At 34.7% G+C, this 25,000-nt stretch overlaps 1 protein-coding gene across 6 annotated transcripts in view; it reads right to left on the bottom strand.

The window, feature by feature from the left end:
• LOC135222828 (galactoside alpha-(1,2)-fucosyltransferase 2-like) overlaps nucleotides 1-25,000 on the bottom strand; it is an 87,782-nt gene that overhangs the window by 57,913 nt on the left and 4,869 nt on the right. For 5 of the 6 annotated variants that reach the window (XM_064261149.1, XM_064261146.1, XM_064261148.1 and 2 more), the window contains exon 2: nucleotides 1,823-1,894. In XM_064261149.1, coding sequence (XP_064117219.1) covers nucleotides 1,823-1,894 — 72 coding nt within the window. Of the gene's footprint in view, nucleotides 1-1,822; nucleotides 1,895-5,541; nucleotides 5,599-25,000 lie in introns of all 6 variants that reach the window. The other variant, XM_064261145.1, reaches the window with a different exon arrangement.

Raw genomic sequence — 25,000 nt, 5'->3', positions numbered from 1 at the left:
ATATATATATATATATATATATATATATATATATATATACTACATATATTATTGCGAATTATTGACATGTGCCGACTTTGTCAGTAAATTACAGTGTTTAAGGAATGGGGGCAGGCGGGCGCAGAGAATGTGCCATTCAATGAAGGGGGCCGAGAATTAGAAAAGGTTGGAAACCACTGGATTAACCCGTGTAGATAGACTGCATTCGGCACAAGCTGAGTGTGATAGATATTCCCGTGTTGGAAAATCGCTTGACTTGATAAGTTCTCTTTTGTTTTGTTCGGAGGCCGCTGCTTTAATTTCCTTATTTTTTTCGCTTTGTGAGTTTTAGTGTAAGACTTGTGAACCGGACAGATCGTCTTTGCTTGCTTCCTCATTAATCATTAGAGAAGCAATTTACTCAAATTGTACGAATTTCTTGAGCACATTCAGTACCGCTCTCTCTTAATTGATTGCTGTTCAGCAGTTGTTTTACCTACATGAGTTTTGCCGTGTGTTGACTGTTTTTTTTTTTAAAGTTGAAGGGTGAATGCTGAGTTTATGATTTTCTTGTTGAAGCTAAACATTTTATTTCTTAACTTTATCGTTCCTCTTCTAAAGTAAAAGAACGTTCCTTTGTTTTACATTTTTTACTGGATTCCCAGTGTGAACGATTTCATTTTCTTTCGTTTTCAGGACATAAAACTGAGTATTGCTATTTTTGTGTTTAATTTTGAATCAGACTACTACCACTATTTGCATTCTCTTTCTGTTCATGCACCCTTTATGCGACTTGTGTGTGTTAATGTTTATATTTACCATTTCAAGTTCTGGATATGAAAACAAAACAAGCCAGAGGGAATGTTAGATAAACTGTAAGATAAATGATACGGAACGTAAATGACAGAGTTGTGGAATTAAGTCATTCTTAGAGAAGTAACCTGGTATGTAAAAAAAAGAAAAAGAAAAAAAAGTAGAAAAGAGAGTGCACGGTCACGGGAGTAAAAGGGAACCTCTAGAACAGCAGTTCTCAACCTTTTTCCCTCCATTCCCCCCTTCATGAATTTTCAACATTCGTGTGGCTCCCCTTCATTTTTCTCCCAAATCCCACCCCGCCAAAAAAGGTAAAAAAATAATAAATAAATAAATAAAATGATGATGAAGAGAACACCCTCGCTTTATTACGAAGTTTACAGTCCTAATTATCTTATATTTCATAGATTTCTGTGATATGCTTCACTTACATCACTAGACTACAAAGGACTAGCAGACAATAGCAAATTTGAATTTGGTTGGGAAAAAGTTTTTTTTTTTTTATTCAGATTCCTAACATTATTTGCATAATTTGCAACAGCCCCCATGGCCCCCAGGTTGAGAACCACTGCTCAAGAATCGGTTCCCTCCAGTCCCAGGAGGATGTTCTTAGAATCACCTGAAATCGCTGTAGTCAAACCAAAGTGACTTTACGAACATGGCTGTCATTAGCTACATTGCCAAACTTCTTTCTTCCTGATTTATAATCCGACTACAGTTTATCTGCATCCCCCCAATTCGGGGTTCTTTAATCCGGGCATAAAATCCTTCCTACCCCTCCCACGGGCTGTCCAGAAGGAAAGGACCTTTCCGGGTTATTACGTGCTGCTCTTTAGCAAGAGCCCGTGCTGGCATAAGGCCAGCTTAATCTTCAACAACAACCGTTTCGGGGCAAGGCCGATTTAATTTACAGTCTACCATCACTTGAGGAGCCAATAATTGTATGAGAAAGCTTCCTCACTACAGAATGACCACATTATTCTATGTAGATAAGTAGGAAAGGCTATTTTCTCTCGCCAAATATACTTACATAACAAAAGTGCAATCGCCAGTAGACAGATGACGGACAAAAAGCACAATTTTTGGCCTCGTAAACTCATGACTGAAAAGAAGTGAGAAAGTTGCGATGACTTACAAGGTTTTCTTAATACCATTAAACATACTTGTTAACGCTTATTCAATAAATAAACATATATAGTATCTGGTTACTACACTCACCAATCAGAAAATAGTTAACTCACAACAGCCAGACATCTGAACCTTCATCACAGATAAAATACGATTGAATACTCTAAAGGCAACAGTGGTCCCTTAAAACTTATTAATTATACAAGAAGTTAGACGAAGTTCGTTAAAACAGGTGTGAGGTAATCTTATATGTAATTAAATTAATTATAGGGCATCACTCCATCAACAACTTTCAAAAGTCTAAGTATTTATTTCCCTGGTTCTAACTCGCTTCAACAAAGCTGAAGGAAAACAGCTCAATTACCATTCTCTCTTTCTACCTAAACAAAATTAGATATACTGGTGAATTTTTTTTTTATTTTAGATATAAAGATTTATTATTAAACTCAAAATTTATAAGTTAAATTCACAGTCTCAGGGAAATTTACTATTGCTTGAAAACAACACAAAGTTGAATTAATTCTTGACTCAATTATCAAGTAAAATTAAATCAAAATTAATTTATCACAAAAATCAAGAAAATTGATTAACCCACAAAATTTAATTAAAGTTAAATTGAAACTATTAAGCAGCAGTTGAAATTTGAAAAGAATTCTTAGTAAATGAAAATTAATTCACAAGTGTTAAATTCAATTAAATAGGAAATAAGCAATTAATGAAAACAATCAAGTTAATCAAAGTAAATTGTGAATGCAAAACAAAACACACCATGTATAAGATTATTAAATTTACCACCAAAATGTGAAAAACAAGAAATGGTAACAATAAAAAAAACACCTCAAAAAATTAAACACTGAACATAAAAATTTGCATGCAAAGTGTAAAAAATGAAATCGTTTCACCAAACCACTGTAAATATGTTTTTAAGTTGCAGCTTAAAACTTGAAATAACACATTACGTTGGTATACCAATTATGTTTCTTCTGCATCTCCAAAATTCACTATTATTCCACTAATTCGCCATAGTATTCCAAAAAGGCGCCGTTACACAATTGTGCAACGTCTGCTCAGATTCCACAAATAAACACTAATAATTAAATAAATCTAAAACTTATGAGTGACCAACCTCTAAGTACAAAATCTTTACGTTGATGTGAAAATCAAAATTCTCTCATACGGGAGAGAGAGAGAGAGAGAGAGAGGAGAGAGATCGAGAGAGAGAGAGAGAGAGGGGGGGGGGGGGGGGGTTGGACCAACACACGCGAATTGTCTGATATTGGAATGAACAAAAATTGTTCTCGTAGTATGGAAACTGACCAGTGCTTTGGCCCCAAAATGGTTGGGCAAACGATTTTGGGAACAAGACATAGCTATTATCTTAAAAATTCTTTCAAAACAATAAATAGAAAGTGGGATTAGAATTATAAATAACATTTATGATCACGCGGTTTAAGACAATAAGTCTTGAAATAAGAAATATGAGTGACGTCACAAATCTTTCCAAATTCTCTTTTAACAAATCGAGAGATATAGGAGTTAATTTATCAGTAATATTAGATAGTTTTAATACAAGAGAATTTATATTTTCTGAAATTAAATGAATGGTATTGTAAGCAAAACTTCTAGAAGCTTCTAATATGACGTAACTTTACAGGAAAATGGTGAAATCTTCACGTGGTTTCTCGACAGAGACGCACAAGGCTGAAACAGACTTGTACGTTGTATGATTGACAGGATCCCAAAACAAAATGGAGAAGTCGAGTTCCTCTTATTTCAAGTGACGACAGCAACTTCTTGCTTTGAAGGAACAATGCTAATTTCTCTCTCTATTTACATTCTACGTTATTCCTAATTTCAAATTATATTTTTGTGAATTCTGAACACACATTATTAGAACATATTAACTCTAAGCAAAAATAATACTGAATAAAAATATTGCAAACACTTTTACAACATTTCATAATTACTGAGGTGAAGGTTATGCAAAGCAACGGCATAAGAATGTGTATACATATAATATATATAATGTAATATACAATATATATACAGTATATATACAATATATAGTATGTATATAATATAGATATATACTATATATATATATATATATATATTATGCCAATATAAAAACACCGTATCGTGCTTCGAAGAAATCAAGAGAAGGATCCACAGTAATATTCTTGTTTATCCAGATGAATATATTTGTGGATAAACAAGAATATTACTGTGGATGTTTCTCTCTCTCTCTCTCTCTCTCTCTCTCTCTCTCTCTCTCTCTCTCTCTATATATATATATATATATATATATATATATATATATATATATATATATATATATACATATATATATACATATACATACATACACACACCTCAAATAACCACAGGTAAAAAAAAAATAGAGCTTTATTTCCCAGCCAATGACGTAGGACTGATACATATGTGGTAGAAATCGCAATATAGTAGAGGCAGTATGGACCAACAATCGCATAAGAATAATACATTGGGCACAGCCATTTAACAAGATCTGGGGGAGATGAAGCCATCACGGTGTTGGATAGAAACGGCCAGAGTGGAAACGAGCTTGACGTTGTATGAAGTTTTATCGCTCGCTTATCAAACATTCTGTTATCTCAGCTACTCAAGAATAGAATAAAATTTTGAAACTTAGCATAAGCGAAAAACGTAAGTTATGAGCGCTAAAAGTATCATTCCAAACATTTATAACTACTTCTTTATATTTTTTACAGTTAAAGAGAGATGAAAATTGTAATGTTCATTATGAATTTTAAATCGTGACTTGAACAAGTTAATGTGATTTTTTTTTTATGCCAGAGGCGTCACCAAAGCGAAAAGTTGCAGTAAAGAGTTAAATTTTTTAAATTAAATTCTTCGAAAAATTCGCTTGTGTAGTTTGGCTACAATTTCAAAGCTCATTGGCTTCTTTATCATTTCAAATAAAACGAACATTCAAATCATTAATAATAATTTCGTTCTTCCAGCTGACCATGAATACGGACTTCGTTTTTAATTTTATTTAACACTAAACAATTAATAAATAAATAATTTAACGTAAACTTCAAGATCCACTATTTAAATACCCATTTAACTAAGAACAGCCGACATGAACCAGTCATGATTTGAATTATGTGATTTTTTTTTACTATATATTATAATATATATATATATATATATATATAATATATATATATATATATATATATATATAGATATATAGATGATTATATAGATATATATAGATAGATATATAGATATATAAGGTTGGTTTTGAGGGGAGGGGACGCCTCTACTATGAAAATCCTTTTTCAATACATTTCTATTGCCTTAGAATTTTAAAAATTGTCAAACTACTTTTGAAATTATAAGCTTGTTTATAATTTCAAAAGAAACCTGTAAAAGTTTTTAAATTTTAAGAAAGGCAGTAGAAATGTATTGAAAAAGGATTTTCATAGTTGTAAATATAGTAGAAGGTCCCCCCGCCCCCCTGCTTGACACTGTCTGATGACAATTTGTAGTCTCTAACGGTCTGTAGTATGTTGGTCGGTTTTCTTCCTCGAGTATTTATGCAGATTTCTATCACTAACACAAATGAGTTTATACCTTGTTGACATTGTCAGATGTGCATTTGTAGTTTCCAACGGTCTTTCATTTTTACACCTGTGTGATAAACGAATCACGTGTTAAAGCGATGATATTCGTACTTGCATATATATTATATATATATATATATATATATATATATAATATATATATATATATATATATATACTTACTTACTTACTTTACTTTATCTTCCCGCCACTGGCCAGTGGCATAAGGCTTGAATATATTATATGGTGCATATATATATATATATAGATATATATATATATATATATATAGGAAATATATCTATATATATATATATATATTATATATATATATATATATATATAAATATACATATATATATATATATATATATATATATATATATATATTATATATATATATATATATATATATATATATATAATGATATGTATAGGAGGAACAGAATAGCCAGAAGACGTGGTAATATTCCAGATATAAATATGATAGATCCATTCTACGCACCTATCGAAAACTTGAATCCTCTACTCGAAGATGGAAGAAGGGACAACTGGACCTTGAATTTCTACTGTACTGTAAAATGAGTGATCTTGTTACCAATTTTGAGAGATTCAAGCTCTACCAGTCGTCACTGTATAATTCTGAGTTCTACCAAAGTGATACACGTTCTCATCTGGATATAGAAATTGCCTCCAAAATGAAATCTATAAGGAAATTGTCGTCATTACTGAAATCCCTTTCTTCTTCAATGTTTGGAACACTTTCGCTTCTTGATGGATACTTCGTTAGAAGTCTGCTGAACAGAACTATTAACAGATATGTAACTAATACCACTAAAGTACATGAACGTAAATTACTTGAACTCGGTATTCACCAAACTAGTAAGTTCATTGACTCAAATGTGTCATTTTTAATTTCTCTGATTATACACTATCTAAAAATTAAGTCTCTTTTAGCATTAGGCTTGGATTTTTGCCTACCCAATTTTAAACCCATATATTGTGACTTTTTCCTCGCGTTTGAAGTGTTTTTCTATAATACACGGTTGTTACCTTCTCTTATTAATCTTGAAAAAGCACGTCAGTCCATACAAGAATGAAGATTTTCAGATTTTGAAGAAACTTGCTAATAGAAATGACCTCATAATTTGCCGACCAGATAAAGGTAAAGGTGTATTTATATTGAATTGCAATGATTACATTGAAAAAATGAGTAGTGTTTTGTCCGACTCCAGTAAATTCGTTGAAGCAGGTCTTCCTGAATTTAGTACCATTTTCAAAATTAAAGACAAAATAAACGAAACACCTTAAAGATGACGCTGCTATTTCTGAAAGCACCTAAAATTCTCTTGACAGTTCAGGATCTTCTTTTGCTACTTTGTATGGACTCCCTTAAGTTCACAAGAATGACATTCCCATTCCGCCAATACTTGCTGCTTACAACTCACCTCTTTTCGAAATAGCAAAGTACCTTGTTCCCCTCCTCAGCCATATCACGAGTAACCGTTTCCCTCTGCAAAATTCTTCTTCTTTTGTCCCTGACATTCTTGATCAAAATTCGCATACATTTATGGTTGGTTTCGATGTCCAGTCCCTATTTACCAATGTCCCGCTTTCGAAACCATTGATATTATCCTCGGAAAATTATTCCTTACCCCGAATACGGTTTACCATGGTTTTACCAGAAATAAAAAAAAAAACTCTCGGAACTCTCAGTCATTGATACTAACTTTATTTTTAATGGGAAAGTTTATAAGCAAATAGATGGCATGGCCATGGGTTCCTCTTTAGGACCTTCTTTCGCTAATGTTTTCATGTGTCATTTAGAAGGGCAATTCTTTAATCAGTGCCCAGATACTTTTAAACCCAGATTTTATAGACGATATGTAGATGATACGTTTTTACTTTTCACCGAGGAACGTCGTGCCCAGTTGTTTTTAGATTTTGTAAACTCTTTTCATTTCAATATTACTTTTACTATGGAAAAAGAATGTAACGGCCGCATTTCCTTTTTAGATATTTTGGTCTCTCGCTCTGAAGGGTATTTTATGACTGGCATTTTCAGGAAGAAAACTTTTACCGGCCTTAGGTTAAACTTTTTTAGTCACTGTCCCCTTTTGCTTTCAAGGTTAATTCACGTAGAACTCTCATTCATCGAGCCCTTTCCCTTTGCTCCAACTGGAACATGTTCAATAAAATCCTTAAAGAAATTTTAGACAACATTTTAAAGCCAAAAACTGTAGTCTGAACCGTTCCCAAAAAGATGATATATGTTTCACTACCATTCACTAATAGGTCTGGCCCACTCAAACGTAAATTATTGTCACTCTTGAGCCATCTATACCTTTATGTTGAATTCAGATTTATTTTTAATAACTCTATTGCAATTGGAAGACTGTTTCACTTTAAAGACACCCTCCCGGAGTTGATGCGTATCTGCACTGTTTATAAGTTTAATTGCCCAAAATGTAATTTTGGGACCTTTGTGGGATGTTCCAAACGCCTACTTAAGGTGCGCATCGACTCTCATAGGGGTGTTAGCCATCGTACAGACTTACCTTTAAGCAAAAAAGAAAATAGTGCAATTAGACTTCATGCCATATCCTGTCACCATCACATACAGTACAGCGATTTTGAAATACTTGGTCAAACTAAAAACAGCCATTCACTTCCCTTTTTAGAGTCCTTCCATATTAAACAACAATCTCCAACACTCAATAACCAAACCACCTCTGTTCCTTTGTTCTTTGCATAATTTGCTTGTTTGTTTATTTCTCTCTCTCTCTCTCTCTCTCTCTCTCTCTCTCTCTCTCTCTCTCTCTCTCTCTCTCTCTCTCTCTCTCTTTTACCCACACCACTTCTCCCCTTTCATTCGTAGTTTTCTAACTCGCCCAGTTGTCATTAAACTACGACTTGAACAGTAGGTTCTCCAGTGTTTTGTACTACAGTATCATTATTTTAGTTTTTACTCTGAATATTCGTTTGTTATTTTTCGCTCTCAGTATATTTCTGCGTTTTACGTAATCTCTCTTAACTTGTCATTGCTCTTTTATGATTTGCAGTTAACTTACTTTTTATGTTCCTTTTTTACTTTGCGTTGTGTATTTTATGTTCCTTTTTTACTTTTGTGTTATGTATTTTAAAGTGTTGTCATGTTTTTCAGTCTAGTTTTCTTACTGTTTCTCTTTTTTGTATCATTTCATAGATAAGTGACCCTGATGATGGGAAAAAGTAATATATTCCCGAAAGCTCGGCTGTGCATTTGTTTTATTTTAAAGAAAATAATAATTTTTAGAATATTACCACGTCTTCTGGCTATCTTGTTCCTCCTAAAATTGTAGTTTTCTAGAAACGACAACATACAAAGTTTTATATAGTATATATATATATATATATATATATATATATATATATATATATATATATATATATATATAAAATATATATATATATAATATATATATATAATATATATATATATATATATATATATATATATATATATATATATATATATATATATATATTGTGACGAAGTGCCAAGTATCTGGTTACAACACTTACCATTCATTAATTGATACCTCACAAAAGCCAGACACTTGAACCCTCATCACAGGTACTAAACGACTGAATACTCCAAAGGCAACAATGATCCCTTAACAACTTACCAGTATTGCAGAAAATCAGACTAAGTTCATCAAAAAAGATGTGAGGGAATCTTGTAAGTAATTAAATTAATCAAAGGCCTTCACTCCATCAACAACTTAAAAAGTCTAAGTATTTCCCTGATTTCAGAAGTAAGTACTTCCCTGGATCTAAGTCACTTCAAGTTAATTGAAGGAAAACAGATCAATTACCACTCTATGTTTCTACCTTACATCAATATAATCATATGCAAATATACTGGTTAGAAATGAAAACACTTATAAAAATTTTAAATACAAAAATTTATTATTAAAATCAAAATTTATAAGTGAAATTTACAATATCAGGGAAAATTACTGTTACTTGAAAACAAAGTAAAGTTTAATTAATTCTTGAATCAAATTAAGTAAAATTAAATCAAAATTAATTTATCAAAAAATTCAAGAAAATTAATTCAAATGAAATTCAAAAGTGTCAGGCAATAATTGAAATTTGGAAATTAATTCACAAGTGCTAAACAATAATAAAACTTGAAAAGAATTCTAAGTAAATGCAAATTAATTCACAAGTGTTAAATTTAATTAAATGTGCAACGATTAATTAATGAAAATAACTAAGTCAATTAAATTGTGAATGCAAATGAAAATACAGAAAAATGTGGAAAATACCAAAATTGCAAAAAGTATTAATCACACAGAACATAGGATAAAAACACACTTCAATAAGAAAACGGACAAATGCACAAAAATAAACACTTCAATAAGAAAATGAATAAATGCACAAAACATAAAAATCACTTCAAATGAAACAAACACAAAAATTTGCATTGTGTAAAAATGTAAATAGTTTCTCTCAAACCACTGTAACCTTCAGTTATTGGTTTTTACCTGACCACTTTTCCTATTAGTTATTAGTTGCAACTAATAAAAATATAACATACTTTACCTTTTTGGTAAACCATTGCTGTAGCTTGTTTCACACTTTCACAAAACCAGGCGCCGTTACACAACAATGTTTGTTCAGATTCCAAAAAAAACACTAAATAACACTAATTAAACTCTTAAGAAATATCAAATCTGAAATTTACAAGTTACGATGACCATTCAATAAGTACAAAATCGTTACTTTACTTTAAAATCAAAAGTGCTATGAGAGAGAGAGAGAGAGAGAGAGAGAGAGAGAGAGAGAGAGAGAGAGAGAGAGAGAGAGAGAGAGATCTGAACGCCTCGCAGTTCCAAGATGTAATGAATTCTCTTCCTTTCGGAAGCTGGACAGTGGAGTCGAGACAAATTGTTTTGGGCAACAATTCTTTCTAGAAGCTTCGAGATCTTACGCAACTTTACATACAAAATGTGAAACCTGCACGGGGCACTCGGCAAAGACATATGCATACGAGACCAGTCTGTTCAAAAAAGACCCTTACTCGACTCGATCGATCGAAGCAGAAGTCCCTTATCATACGTGATGATAGAATCCCAAAACACAATGAAGACTCGAGGTCTCTAATCAAACGTGTTGACTGATTAGGAAAGCAAACGGAGATCTCGGAGTTCCTCTAATCTCAAGGCGCTGACATAATAGGGAAACAATCCTAGTTTCGAATGGACAAAGAAAATCTCTCTCTTTCTACATTCTACGTTATATATATTCTTTTTATAAATTATGTTATGTAAAATCTGAACACACATTTAAAACATCCTATCTCTAAGCTATCTAGGAATCTGAAAAAATGTTGCCAAAATCTTATACACAATATTTCATATAGTCAAAGAGGGGATATATGCATTTTGACAGTAGCAATATATAATATACCTCCCCCCAGATTTTTTATCACGGTGTTGAATCCAGCGATTCAAACAATCAGCAACTACATTGTTTTTGCCACTAATGTGCTGCACACTTAAGTTATACTGTTGCAAGTACAAAGACCACCTGGTCAGTCTTTGATTATGGTTTTTCATTCTCTGGATAAATGATGGTGGATTGTGATCAGACAACACTAAAATTTCTTCATTCCTAGGTCTATTCACATACACTTCAAATTTTTTTATTGCTGTGATTAAGGCTAAAGTTTCCTTCTCGATTGTCGAGTATACTCTGATGTTTTTTCAGTTTTGTAGACATGAAGCACACAGGATGGTAGATATTATTTTCATCTTCTTGGCGTAGAACAGCTCCAATGCCACAGTCCGACGCATCAACTTGTATCACAAATTTCTTGTCGAAGTCTGGAGCTTGAAGTACTGGTCTTAAAGTTAAAATGGCTTTTACCTTCTCAAAGGATTCTTGACACTCTGGAGTCCAAACAAACTTAGATTTGGGACTAATTAAGGGAGCTACTACGGTTGAGAAATTTGGGCAGATACGACGATAGAATCTAGCCATGCCTAAAAATCTCTGTAGCTGTTTCCTGGTAGTAGGTGGGGTAGCCTTACGGATACCTTCTACATTAGCATTTACTGGAGCAAGAAGGCCTTTTCCAACTTCAAACCCAAGATACTGCACAGTTGCCTTTCCAAACTCACTCTTCTCTAGGTTGACTGTTAATCCTGCTTTTTGTAGTTTCTTGAAAACTTTCCTCAGAATCTTCGGATGTCATCTGGGTATACACCTACTCCTTCTATCGATCCTAGCAGTTGATCCATTACTCGTTGAAATGTTGCAGGTGCATTCATCAGACCAAACGGCAGAGCAGTATACTGATATAGTCCAAATGGAGTAATAAAAGCTTACAGCAACTTTGGATTCTCATCTAAGGGAATTTGATAATATCCTTTCAACAAGTCTATCTTGGAAACAAACTTGGCTTGTCCAATATTATCAAGTAACTGATCTATAAGAGGCAAAGGATAATTATCAGCCACACTGATAGAATTCAGTTTCCTATAATCAGTACACATCCTAAATGAACCATCTGGTTTCTTCACTAGCACACATGGAGAACTGAAGTGACTTGAACTGGGTTCTGCTAATCCATGTTGCAGCAAATACTCAACTTCCTTCTTCAAAACATCTCGATGATAAGGTGATAAACGATAGGCTCTTTGCTTGAAAGGTCGTCCATCTTCTTGAATCTTGATTTCATGCTTGGTCAGATCAGTACGCCTAGGCACATCTGAAAAAATTTCTGGAAAACTTCTAATTACTTCACTTAAGTCTTCACCTTGTTCAACACTCAGATGTTTCAGTTTATCCTCCAAATTTTCCAAAATTGAAGAATTATTCATCTTGCTTTCAGCTCCCAATTCGAAGCCATCATCGTCTTTTGTAGATAAAGTTGTTTGGGTTACTGACACAGTTTCAGTTTTAGTTTCTGAGAAATAAGGTTTCAAGAGGTTCACATGTATCTTCCTTTGTCTTCTTCTTCTTTCTGGTGTTTCAATCACATAAGTTCTATCACTTAACTTCTGAATTATCTTGTAAGGACCTTGAAATTTATTAGTGAGGGGAAATCTCTTGACAGGTAAGAACACTAACACTTGTTGACCAACACTAAAACTTCTTAGCTTAGTCTTAGCATCAAATCTCCTTTTCATTTTCTCTTGACTCATTTTCAAGTTTTCTAAAGAGAATTTTCTAATCTCTTTCAACCTTTTCCTTGAGTTCTTCACATACTCTCCTTGGCTTTCCTCTTCATTTCCTTCCCAATTTTCTGCAAGAATCTTCGACGGTCCTCTAACTTCTCTTCCAAAAATAATTTCATTAGGTGAACATCCCATACTTTCTTGATAAGCACTCCTAACTTCAAACAACATTAAAGGTAAACCAACATCCCATTCTCTTCCTGACTCAGAACAATACTTTGTCAGCATACTTTTCAATGTCTGGTGGAACCTTTCCAAGGCACCTTGAGTCTCTGGATGATAGGCAGTGGATAACTGTTGTTTCACTCCTAACAAATTCATCACATCCTGGAATAACTTTGAAGTAAAGTTTGTTCCTCTGTCACTTTGTACTATTTCTGGTATACCAAACTTTGATAAAAACTCCACAAGTTTTTCAGCAACTATCCTGGCAGATATGTTTCTAACAGGGATTGCTTCTGGATATCTTATCACGGGACACATTAATGTTAACAAATACTCATTTCCCTTCTTTGTCTTCGGCAGCGGTCCAACCATATCTATAATCACTTTGCTAAAGGATTCTCCTCTAACTTCTATAGGTTGTATGGGGGCTTTCAGGATGGTTTCATTTGGTTTTCCAGCTATCTGGCAGGGATGACACTTACGATAGAATTTGCTAACATCTTTGTGAAGTCCAGGCCAGAAAAAATATTTCATGATCTTCTCCACAGTCTTCCTGATTCCTGATTCCCATATGTCCAGACTCATGAGCTACTGCAATCACTTGCTTCCTCAATGGATATGGAATCAAAATTTGATGATATTTGCCCCATACAACATCTCCTGGTATATCTCTAGGTCTATACTTCCTCATCAGCAAACCTTCCTTCAGATAATAACAGGTAGGAGTTTGTTGCATCTCTTCTCGATCAACAACTCTGAAGAACAAATCAGTTAACGATGCATCCTTCTTCTGCAAGTCCATTAGCTTCTCTCTTGTCACTTGACCAACTTCTAGGGTTGAATTCTCAATATCTGCTAACTCTGCTACTGTAGTTTCACTACTGTCTTCAGTAACACTTTCACTACTCGCAGTCTCTTCAGGAACATCAGGTTCTTCTTCGTCGTCGTCGTCATCTTCATCATCTTGGGAAATCTCTTCTTGGTCAGCACTATGGGAAACATCACTTCCCTGGAACAATTCTTCTAATCACAAAGATCCTTCACTTGATCCTTCTTGGGTGTGTAAATCCTCAGTTTCTTCACTTGCAGTCGTAGTCCTCTTCATACTTCTGGTAGTTACACAACTAGGAAACAGGTGGGGGTTATTCTTCTCCAACTCTACTGTAGGACTAATCCTCAATGGTTTGTCTGTCACTACAGGACAAGGAATAAATGGCACACCACCAACTTCATTCCCCAACAGAACATGTACACCTTCCACAGCCAGTGAGTCCTTTACAGCAAAATCAACATTCCCTGTCACCAATTCACATGACAGGTGAAAGCGGCATATAGGAGTTACTTCGTCTCCTCCTATACCCTTCAAAATAACTGAATCTACTGTGAGACTCTTCTCCAACTGAGGGTGAGAACCACGTACTACCACACTATGGTTACTCCCTGTATCACGTGATATCTTGACTGGTACCTGCACACTTCCTTCTTGAGTTGACAGCATACCCTCATAGATATATGGCTTAAAAGCCTCCACACTGCTAAGCCACTCACTGCTTGAGGTAACATTTCCACTGGTTGCTAAATATTCAGCTTGTTTATTTGCATTCTTCTCTGTAGTTTGATTCTTTCCCACACTGCTCTTCGTAGTCTGTTTCACCTGGTACCTTTCACTACTTGACCAACTGGCTTTGACTGCTGTTGATTCCGGTAACACTCTTGACTGTAGTGTCCTACTCTTCCACACTTGAAACAGACAACATTAGGTTTCTGTAACTGTCTTGAAAAATTGTATGAGGATTTCACATTAGCTTGCTGAGTTGTATTACCTTGTGTACTATTGGTAGTATCACTTGTAGGTTTCCCATTAAAATTGTTCCTGTTATTTGGAGAAGACTTAAAACCTGGGCATTGTTGACTCTGGTACTTGACATTGTAATTACGTTTACTACTAATTATATAGTAATTTTCACTCAGTGTAGCAGCTTTGTCAAGTTTCTTCACCTCTCTCTCTCTTTCAAATAGGCTTTTATATGTTCAGGAATTCCCTTAAGATACTGTTCAAGAACAAGAAAGTCTTCTAACTCATCAAAAGTTTTAACTTTAGCAGCTTCTAACCAATGTTTGAAACACCTTCTCACTTTGTACACATAATCTAAGAATGTTCCCTTCTCATCTTTTTTTAAATTTCTGAATCTTTCATTGAAGTACTCTGGGGTCATCTGGTAAACTTGTAGCACACTGTGTTTAAGTACCTTGTAGTCTTTACACTGATCAGCTGTTAAGGCTAGATAAGCACTTCTCCCTTTACCAATCAAGACACTTTGTAGCAAAACTGACCATTTATCTTCTGGCCATCCCATACGTGAAGCCACTTTGTCAAAGTGATCAAAAAACTCATCTGGAGCTTCTTCAGTAAACTTAGGGATTAACTTCTGTTACAGGTAATGTGGATCTAGCTCTTATCAATTCCATCTCCCTTTCATGTCTTGCGATTTCTCTTTCCTCTGTTATCCTTTCTTTTTCCTCTTCTGCTGCTTTTTCGTCTTCCCTTTCTCTTCTTTCTTGTTTTTCCCTCTCTATTCTTTCTCTTTCACCAAGCATTTTTAGCTTAATAAAATTCTCTTCTGCTTCAATGTGTCTAAGCTCCAACTCTGCATCACTTTTCTCTTTCTTTTCTGCTTGCTTATTTATGAGATCAGCACGTGCTACATTCAACAACTCTTGAGCCAATTCTAACTCATCTTCATCAGTTACTCTACCAGAGTTTATCAATGATTCCATAGCAATACATCTTATTTGTGCCTTTACCATACTAGTAGACACATAACCACCACATGCCACTGCTAAAGCGCCCCACTGTGCCTTAGTCAGAGTGGTTTCAGATAAAACTTGGATGGAAGGGGCTGCTAAAAATTCCTGAGCCTTGAACTGAGCCATTTTCCTCTAAGTTATCAGCTTACAATTCAATACAATAAATGCAAAACAAAACTATATGGTCACTCTACTCACAAAATATATCCCTAACATTACCAGTATATACGAGAGTGATAATGAAATCTGCTTTCCCGGGTCTCTGGGCACCATTAATACTTGGGAGGAAAGTAGCCAAAGATCTGGTTACTACACTTACCATTCATTAATTGATACCTCACAAAAGCCAGACACCTGAATCCTCATCACAGGTACTAAACGACTGAATACTCCAAAGGCAACAGTGATCCCTTAACAACTTACCAGTATTGCAGAAAATCAGACTTAAGTTCATCAAAACAGAAGTGAGGTAATTTTGTGAGTAATTAAATTAATCAAAGGGCTTCACTCCATCAACAACTTTAAAAGTCTAAGTATTTCCCTGATTTCAGAAGTCTAAGTACTTCCCTGGTTCTAAGTCACTTCAAGTTAATTGAAGGGAAGCAGATCAATTACCACTCTATGTTTCTACCTAACATCAATATAATCATATGAAAATATACTGGTTAGAAATGAAAACACTTAAAAAAATTTTAAATGCAAAAATTTATTATTAAACTCAAAATTTATAAGTGAAATTTACAATATCAGGGAAAATTACTGTTACTTGAAAACAAAGTAAAGTTTAATTAATTCTTGAATCAAATTAAGTAAAATTAAATCAAAATTAATTTATCAAAAAATTCAAGAAAATTAATTCAATTGAAATTCAAAAGTGTTAGGCAATAATTGAAAATTTGAAATTAATTCACAAGTGCTTAACAATAATAAAACTTGAAAAGAATTCTAAGTAAATGCAAATTAATTCACAAGTGTTAAATTTAATTAAATGTGCGACGATTAATTAATGAAATGTGCAACGATTAATTAATGAAAATAACTAAGTCAATTAAATTGTGAATGCAAATGAAAATACAGAAAAATGTGGAAAATACCAAAATTGCAAAAATTATTAATCACACAGAACATAGGATAAACACACACTTCAATAAGAAAATGCACAAATGCACAAAAATAAACACTTCAATAAGAAAATGAATAGATGCACAAAACATAAAAATCACTTCAAATGAAACAAACACAAAAATTTGCAATGTGTAAAAACGTAAATGGTTTCTCTCAAACCACTGTAACCATCAGTTATTGGTTTTTACCTGACCACTTTTCCTATTAGTTATTAGTTGCAACTAATAAAAATATAACTCACTTTACCTTTTTGGTAAAACATTGCTGCAGCTTGTTTCACACTTTCACAAAACCAGGCGCCGTTACACAACAATGTTTGTTCAGATTCCACAAAAAACACTAAATAACACTAAATAAACTCTTAAGAAATATCAAATCTGAAATTTACAAGTCACGATGACCATTCAATAAGTACGAAATCGTTACGTTACTTTAAAATCAAAAGTGCTATGTGATGGAGAGAGAGAGAGAGAGAGAGAGAGAGAGAGAGAGAGATCTGAACGCCTTGCGGTTCCAAGATGTAATGAATTCTCTTCCTTTCGGAAGCTGGACAGTGGAGACGAGACAAAACGTTTTGGGCAACAATTCTTTCTAGAAGCTTCGAAATCGTACGTAACTTTACATACAAAATGTGAAACATGCACATTGCACTCGGCAAAGACATATGCGTACAAGACCAGTCTGTTCAAAAAAGACAAGTACTCAACTCGATCGATCGAAGCAGAAGTCTCTTATCATACGTGATGACAGAATCCCAAAACACAATGAAGACTCGAGGTCTCTAATCAAACGTGCTGACAGATTAGGAGAGCAAACGGAGATCTCGGAGTTCCTCTAATCTCAAGGCGCTGACATAATAGGGAAACAATCCTAGTTTCGAATGGACAAAGAAAATCTCTCTCTTTCTACATTCTATGGTATATATATTCTTTTTATAAATTATGTTATGCAAAATCTGAACACACATTTAAAACATCCTATCTCTAAGCTATCTAGGAATCTGAAAAAATGTTGCCAAAATCTTATACACAATATTTCATACAGTCAAAGAGGGGATATATGCATTTTGACAGTAGCAATATATAATAATATACATATATATATATATATATATATATATATATATATATATATATATATATATATATATATATATATATATATATATATATATATATATATATATATATATATATATATATATATATATATATAGTTTTAGCTCATGATTTAGACCTATACATGGTTAATTTAGATTAGATATTTTTATTAATGAAAGCGTTTTGTTCAATGGTTTTAATTGTGCTGATTTTAAGAAGTTGTGTTCGGCAGTGCAGGACTTTGTTTTTAACAGTAGGTCTTATTTTCAGATCGTGTACAAGTTCTTTATGACTATATTTTAGCTTTTGATTACCACAATCCACCCTTCCATCCTTCTATAGCTATATATATTATATATTTAGAGAGATATAGAAGGATGGATAGTGGTAATCAACAGCTAAAATATAGCCATAAAGAACTTGTAAACGATCTGAAAATAAGACCTACCGTTAAAAACAAAGGCTGTGTCCTGCACTGCCAAACACAAGAACTTCTTAAAATCAGCACAATTAAAATAATTGAATAAAACACTTCCGTTAATAAAAAAAAAAAATCTTATCTAGACTAACAATGTATAGGTCTGAATCCTGAGCTAGAACCCTTTCTTCAAGATGTTCTGGGTTTCTCAGCGTGTAATTGTTAACAGACCTATACATGGTTAGTCTAGATATCGAATCACTTTTTACAAACGCACCTGCGGAAGAGACTATTCAAATGATTTCAAATAAGATTTTTATCAATGAGGGTTTTTTTTATTTAATGGTTTTAATTGTGATGGTTTTAAAAAGTTATTGTGTTTGGCAGTGCAGGATACAGCCTTTGTTTTCAACAGCAGGTCGTATTTTCAGACTGGGACCAGTTTTTGCCAATATTTTTGTGTCATCTAGAGGAGCAATTGCTGGACAGTTGCCCTCTCGCTTACTACCCAATCTTATAAGCCTGCCACTAACATTCAGTTATGCCTGCACAGTCCGACTGTGCAGTTATAACTGCGTAGATATAACTAAACGTTAGTGGAGGGCTTTACAGTCTGTATGTGGATGATATTGTTTTCTTGTTCAGAAACAGGAAGTAAGCCAATGCGTTCTTGCAAGTTGCTAACGCGGCCCACCACAATATAAGGTTTTCAGTCGAGTACGATAATGATAAGCATCTCCCATTCCTAGACGCTATAGTATCACGAGATATTAGCTTTCATACATCTATTTTTAGGAAAAAGGCCAATTTAAGTATGAATTTTTAGTTTCTGTTGCTTCAATTTCAAGTTAAATTCCGTAAACACTCCTCCACAGGGCGTATTCCTTAATTCACCTCGAACTGCTCTGACTTTTACAAAGAAATTTCATTCTTAAACTCTTATTTCTGGAAGAATCATTTCCCTTCCAGCCTGTTTTATAAAGCAGCTAAATAACTTTCTAAATGATAAAATCATGTCGAAAATTAGGTGGCCAGCAGCCCCAAAAATGCCCTTTTTACCCCTCGGAGTTTAATTTTTTGGATTAATTGTTGTCGAATTTTCCACCATTGTAAAATTTTTTAGACATGAAAGTAGGAAAAGATATCATAGCTGGGATTGGGTTTATATCCAAAACTAAATAGTGGGAGCTGTGGTAGGATCATCAACTACCCGATAATGTTCGGACCTGAGAGATGTCAGGCGGAACTATTCTTTAGAGATGGACCACGGAATCCAGGGGGGTCTTGTTCTGGGGATAGGACTCACCTCGGCATTCTATCCGGTTTGCCCATAATGTGATTAGGGTGGGGATGATTGCATTCTTGTAATACTCTTAGTCCTATCAAGCAGGTTTGGCTTACACTTGAGCCACTCTAATCATGTCATGCCATCCCTTATGGGTAGGGTACGGACGTGGACATTTGGGATTCGGTTCTCACTTGTGCCATTGGTGGAGGAATAAACTCCATGAAAGGCTGATGATGTCTTTTTAATGTTTTCAAGTTTTATTTTTTTATTTTTTTTGTATTATTTCTATATATATATATATATATATATATATATATATATATATATATATATATATATATATATATATATATATATAATATATATATCTTTAATCTTCATGACGAGTAACTATAATGATTCGAGTACCCCTGGACCTTTTGATGCTTTGGCGCAGATGACGAACTTGGACAAGGCCTTGGACCACCCCCAGGAAATCTCAATTAATCAAGAGCACAATGGTAGCTCTACAAAACATTGTGTTGGAAAATTATCAAATGTGAAAAATTTGCGAGTGCCTCATGTATAGACACACGAGTGCAGTGCGACAATGATACTATTTTGACAACTTTCCATTCCTCTGGAACTATAATTGAAATAAGGATTAATTTCCTTTAAGTCGCATCAAAATGGAAAGCATGGATTGCTTTTGATAAATATGAAGATGACATAAAGGCTAGTAGTAATATCAATACAGTTCAAATAAATCAGTCTGTTATAGAGGGAGCTTTGACAGATAAAGTACCAAAAAATTTGGATAGATATGTGCCGTCTGAATGGGTTCAAGATACCCGTCAGAAAACAGAGGGTAATAATCCATACAGAACTCCCAAACCTCCTATGTGGCTAGTTGCTACAACGAAGGAGGAAACTTACAATTATTACAAGTTCTGCAAGTACCTCCAGAAAAATGTGGGGGGAATAAAGAGTGGAGATATATATATAGATTTGGAAAACGTACAGTGCTAATACATGCTAAATCAAAAACACAAGCACAAATGCTATAGGTAATGACTCCTTCTTGGTATGATATGATTAAAGAAATCAGACCCCACCTAAATTTTAGTTATGGCCGAGGTGACATTATTGACAAAGATTTATATAAGTTCACAGAAAGTGAGATCCTTGAAATGACCCCATTGACAGTGTGGAAAGTGAAAAAGACACCCATTGCTAATATGATCATTGTGACCTTTGAAGACCCTAACGTTCCATCCCATGTAATCTTTGAAAATGAAAGTGTGAGTAAGACCCTTCCTCTTGAAACCTATTCAATGTTTCAACTGTTTCATGTTTGGTCATTCATCAAAAGTGTGTAGGAACTCACAAGTTTGTATAAATTGCTCGGCCCCTGACCATGGTATTTGTTCTGAAACACCAAAGTGTAGTAATTGTCAGCTGAACCATAAGGCTAATGATAAAAATTGTGAAGCATATAAATATGAACTGTCAGCAATAAATAAAGCTAATGCTGAACACATTAGCATAAGATATGCCAAACAACATTTGGGCCAATCAAAGAGCCATGCAAGAGTGCTAAACCCACTACCCCTTACTACCACAATGGGTCCAGTGGGAGCACATTCTCCTGCAGTAGGTCTATCAGCCCCTGTGGTAGAGGCCCGGGTATCTGGGTTGAGTGCTCAGTCACTGGATGCAAGAGCACACTCCACCAAAGCAGGCAAGCTGCCTGTGGTTGGAAAAGTCTCTCCTCCAGATGAAGGAGCTCTCCCATCATCTCTTCCATCTCCTACTTTTAAAGTACTAAATCTATCACAGGCAGAATCTCTGCCTGATCTAATGGAGTCAGAACAGTTAAGGAACCCCAAGAGAGGAAGGACTCCTTCAGGCTCTCCCCCATGTACTCCAAATAAGTATGCTTCGATATATAACAGCTAGAAGATGCTACAAGAAATACAAATCAAGTGGCACTTCCACTGCTAAAACAACTTATCAGCGAGCCATGGCAAAACAACGCCGATACTTTCGTCGTGCCAAGAAAGACTCTTGGCTTGTATGGAAAAAGGTCCGAAAACTTGCCGGGAAATTTGCTCCACCCAAAACTGCCTCTTTGAGAGTAGGAAATAACCTCATTACAAACCCTTCAGATGTAGCTGAATCATTGGGTCAAACTTTCTCCAATATTTCTAGCCCTAATAACTATTCTAGTGAATTCCAAAGAATCAGGAACACTCGGGTCCATCTGAATCTATCTGATGATAACCAGGAGGCGTACAATGCAAAATTCTTTCTTCAAGAACCACATGAAGCACTCTCTTCAACAGATGACACTTCTCCTGATGAAGATGCAATTTTATATATAATGTTTAGGAAGTTTCCTGAAGAGGCCAAACGCTACCTTCTTAAGATAATTAACAAGATTTGGGAGACTGGAATTATGCCGAGATCCTGGAAAATTTCCATCGTAATCCCAGTTCAAAAACCAAATCAAAGATCCCCAACAAACTGCAAGTTATAGACTTATAGCACTAACAAGCTGTGTTTGCAAGTTAATGGAAAAAATGATAAATTATTGCTTGGTATGGCACTTTGAATAAAATAAGCTTCTCTCTCCTTTCCAATTTGGGTTTCATAAAAATAGATCTACCTTTGACCCACTTATAAGACTCGCCAACCAAATTCAGCAGAGTTTTGTCAATCAGTGTCAGACAATAGGGGTCTTCTTTGATTTGGAAAAAGCTTACGATACTACTTGGTGTCACGGAATTCTTGAACAACTTCAGAAAATGGGTGTTAAGGGCAACTTAATTCGGTTCATTCATTCCTTTTTATCTGAGATATTTATAAAAGAGAGAGTAGGGAACTTTCAACTATCTCCTTTTAGACAAGAGGAAGGTGTTCCACAAGGTGTCCGAGCTTCATTGTTTGTGGATGATTTGGCCATTTACTGCACTGCCTACAATGCTATATCTGCATGCCGATATCTACAGAAAGCTATTGATTCTGTCTCCAAATGGGCCAAGCTAAATGGGTTTAAATTTTGAGCTATTAAGAGTCTTGCTATCCGCTTTTCAAGGAGCAGATGTAAAGAGGCTATACCTTATTTAAAACTCAAGGATCTATTTTACCAAATGCTGCTGATGTCAGATTTTTGGGAATGACTTTTGACTCGAAACTCATTTAGATCAAACATATTGATAACCTTAAATGTAAAATAAAAGCATCTTTTAATCAAAACTAGATTATGGGTGTCAGATTTACTCTTCAGCATGCAAAAGTAAACTTAACGACCTCAATATTGTCCATAACATGGGATTACGAATTTGCTCTGGTGCATTCTGAACATCTGTTGAGAGAGTGTAGATACCCATCAACTGCCACTTAACTTACGACAGGAGGAACTGGGTCTGTGGTACTTAATGCACATTAAAAGCAGTTCCGAAAATACTTCCAATAAGGTCAATCGCCAACATGACCACAGGAAATTTAAACCAAGGTCGTCTGTTCATTTCCAGGTAAGGCTGCATCAAGAAGTAAATAATGATACTTAAAAAATCAGAATATTTCTCAGTTGGTTGCCTCCAGATTGCCCCCATGGCTTATCCCTAAAGCAAAAGTTTGTAACAAAACTATGGTGAAGAACTTACTGATGAAATGGCGAGGAGTTTATTTTTAGAACTTGATGTAACCCATGATGGTGCATAAGATTTAAACAGATGGTTCCAAGTCAAGAGAGGGAGTTGGGATAGCTGTAATTACAGAAGGTTCTTATGAGGCTGCAAAGCTACCTCATTCGGCTTCAGTATATACAGCAGAACTCTCTGCCATTAATAGAGCATTAGCTATTGTTCATCGCACCGAGAAAAAGAAATTTGTTAAATATTCAGATTCTAAAATCTCCTGGCCCGGATGGGATTCATCCAAGAAAAATTAAAAGCTAAAAGAGGAGATAGTTTCTCACCTTTGTAAACTCTACAGGAAAAGTGCTGAACAAAGAAAGGCACCAAAAGGATGGAAACTAGGAAATGTGACCCCAGTTTACAAAAAAGGTCCGAGAGACATTATAAACCAATCAGTTGTTTGCAAGATTTTTGAATCCATAATTGCGGATCAAATTGTGGATCACATAGATAGAAACAACTTATTTGTTAAACAGCCAACACGGTTTCAGACAAAACAGATCCTGCCTATCAAACTTCTTGGAGTTTTTTTCATAACATGCTAGGTATTTACGACAGTAGTAGAGCAATAGATATACTCTACTTAGATTTCCAAAAGGCCTTTGACAAAGTCCCACACAAGAAACTGATGACAAAAGTTAGTGTGTTAGGAATTGTAGGAGAAACAACAGACTGGGCCGAAGACTGGCTAACTTATAGAAAACAGTCGTAATAAATGATGAAGAATCAGAATGGGCAGATGTAACAAGCGAAGTTCCCCAGGGTTCTGTTCTTGGCCCTCTCTTGTTGTTTATTTACATTAATGACATTGATGTAGGATAGCCAGATTTGCAGATGACACCAAACTAGGTGTAAATGCAGCAGACCCAGATGCAGTGGAAAGTTTAAGAAATGATCTAATGAAAATAGGAGCGTGGTAAAAAATGGCAAATGCCTTTCAACGTAGATAAGTGTAGAACAAGAGAAGGACCTAGGAGTCATTTTTACCAAGGACTTAAAATCCACAAAACAGTGCATAAAAGTAGAAAAGAAGATACAGAAACTAGTGGGATACATTAAGAGGCAGTTCAAATACAGAAACAAGGAAACGGTGCTGCAGCTCTACACATCAATAGTTAGACCCCATCTTGAATATGTAGTACAGTTTTGCTCACCAACACTAAGAAAAGACATAAATAGATAGATTAGATGAAGTGCAACCAAGAACCACGAAGTTAACTCCATCCATCAGGCAAATTGGCTACCGAAGACGACTCCTGAACATGTATGGCTTAGAAATAAGACGATTGCCAGGACAACTAGTAGAAACATTCAAAATGCTGAAAGGCATAACAAAAGTGAACAATACCCTATTTACATTAAACGAAACGAAAACTGGAGAAGACATAATGGATGGAAACTAGAACTGAAGAGATACAACACATCTCATTGAGGGAACTTCTTTACATACAAGATCTGTGACACGTGGAATAAACTGCTACCAGAAGTTGTAAACAGCAACAGTGTAGAAGAGTTTAAAAGAAAGCTAGACAAAATCATTAGGACATTGTGAATGCACGGTAAAACCTGCTCTTACAGATAAGTGAGCACACCATGTCTCCTCGGATGGACTAACAAGTCTTTGAGACATCCTAATCCTTGTAACTCCTTGTAAAA

This window comes from Macrobrachium nipponense, chromosome 8 (genome assembly GCF_015104395.2).
Source record: "Macrobrachium nipponense isolate FS-2020 chromosome 8, ASM1510439v2, whole genome shotgun sequence".
In the NCBI taxonomy this organism is placed as follows: domain Eukaryota; kingdom Metazoa; phylum Arthropoda; class Malacostraca; order Decapoda; family Palaemonidae; genus Macrobrachium; species Macrobrachium nipponense.
This window is presented reverse-complemented; position numbering and strand designations above follow the sequence as displayed.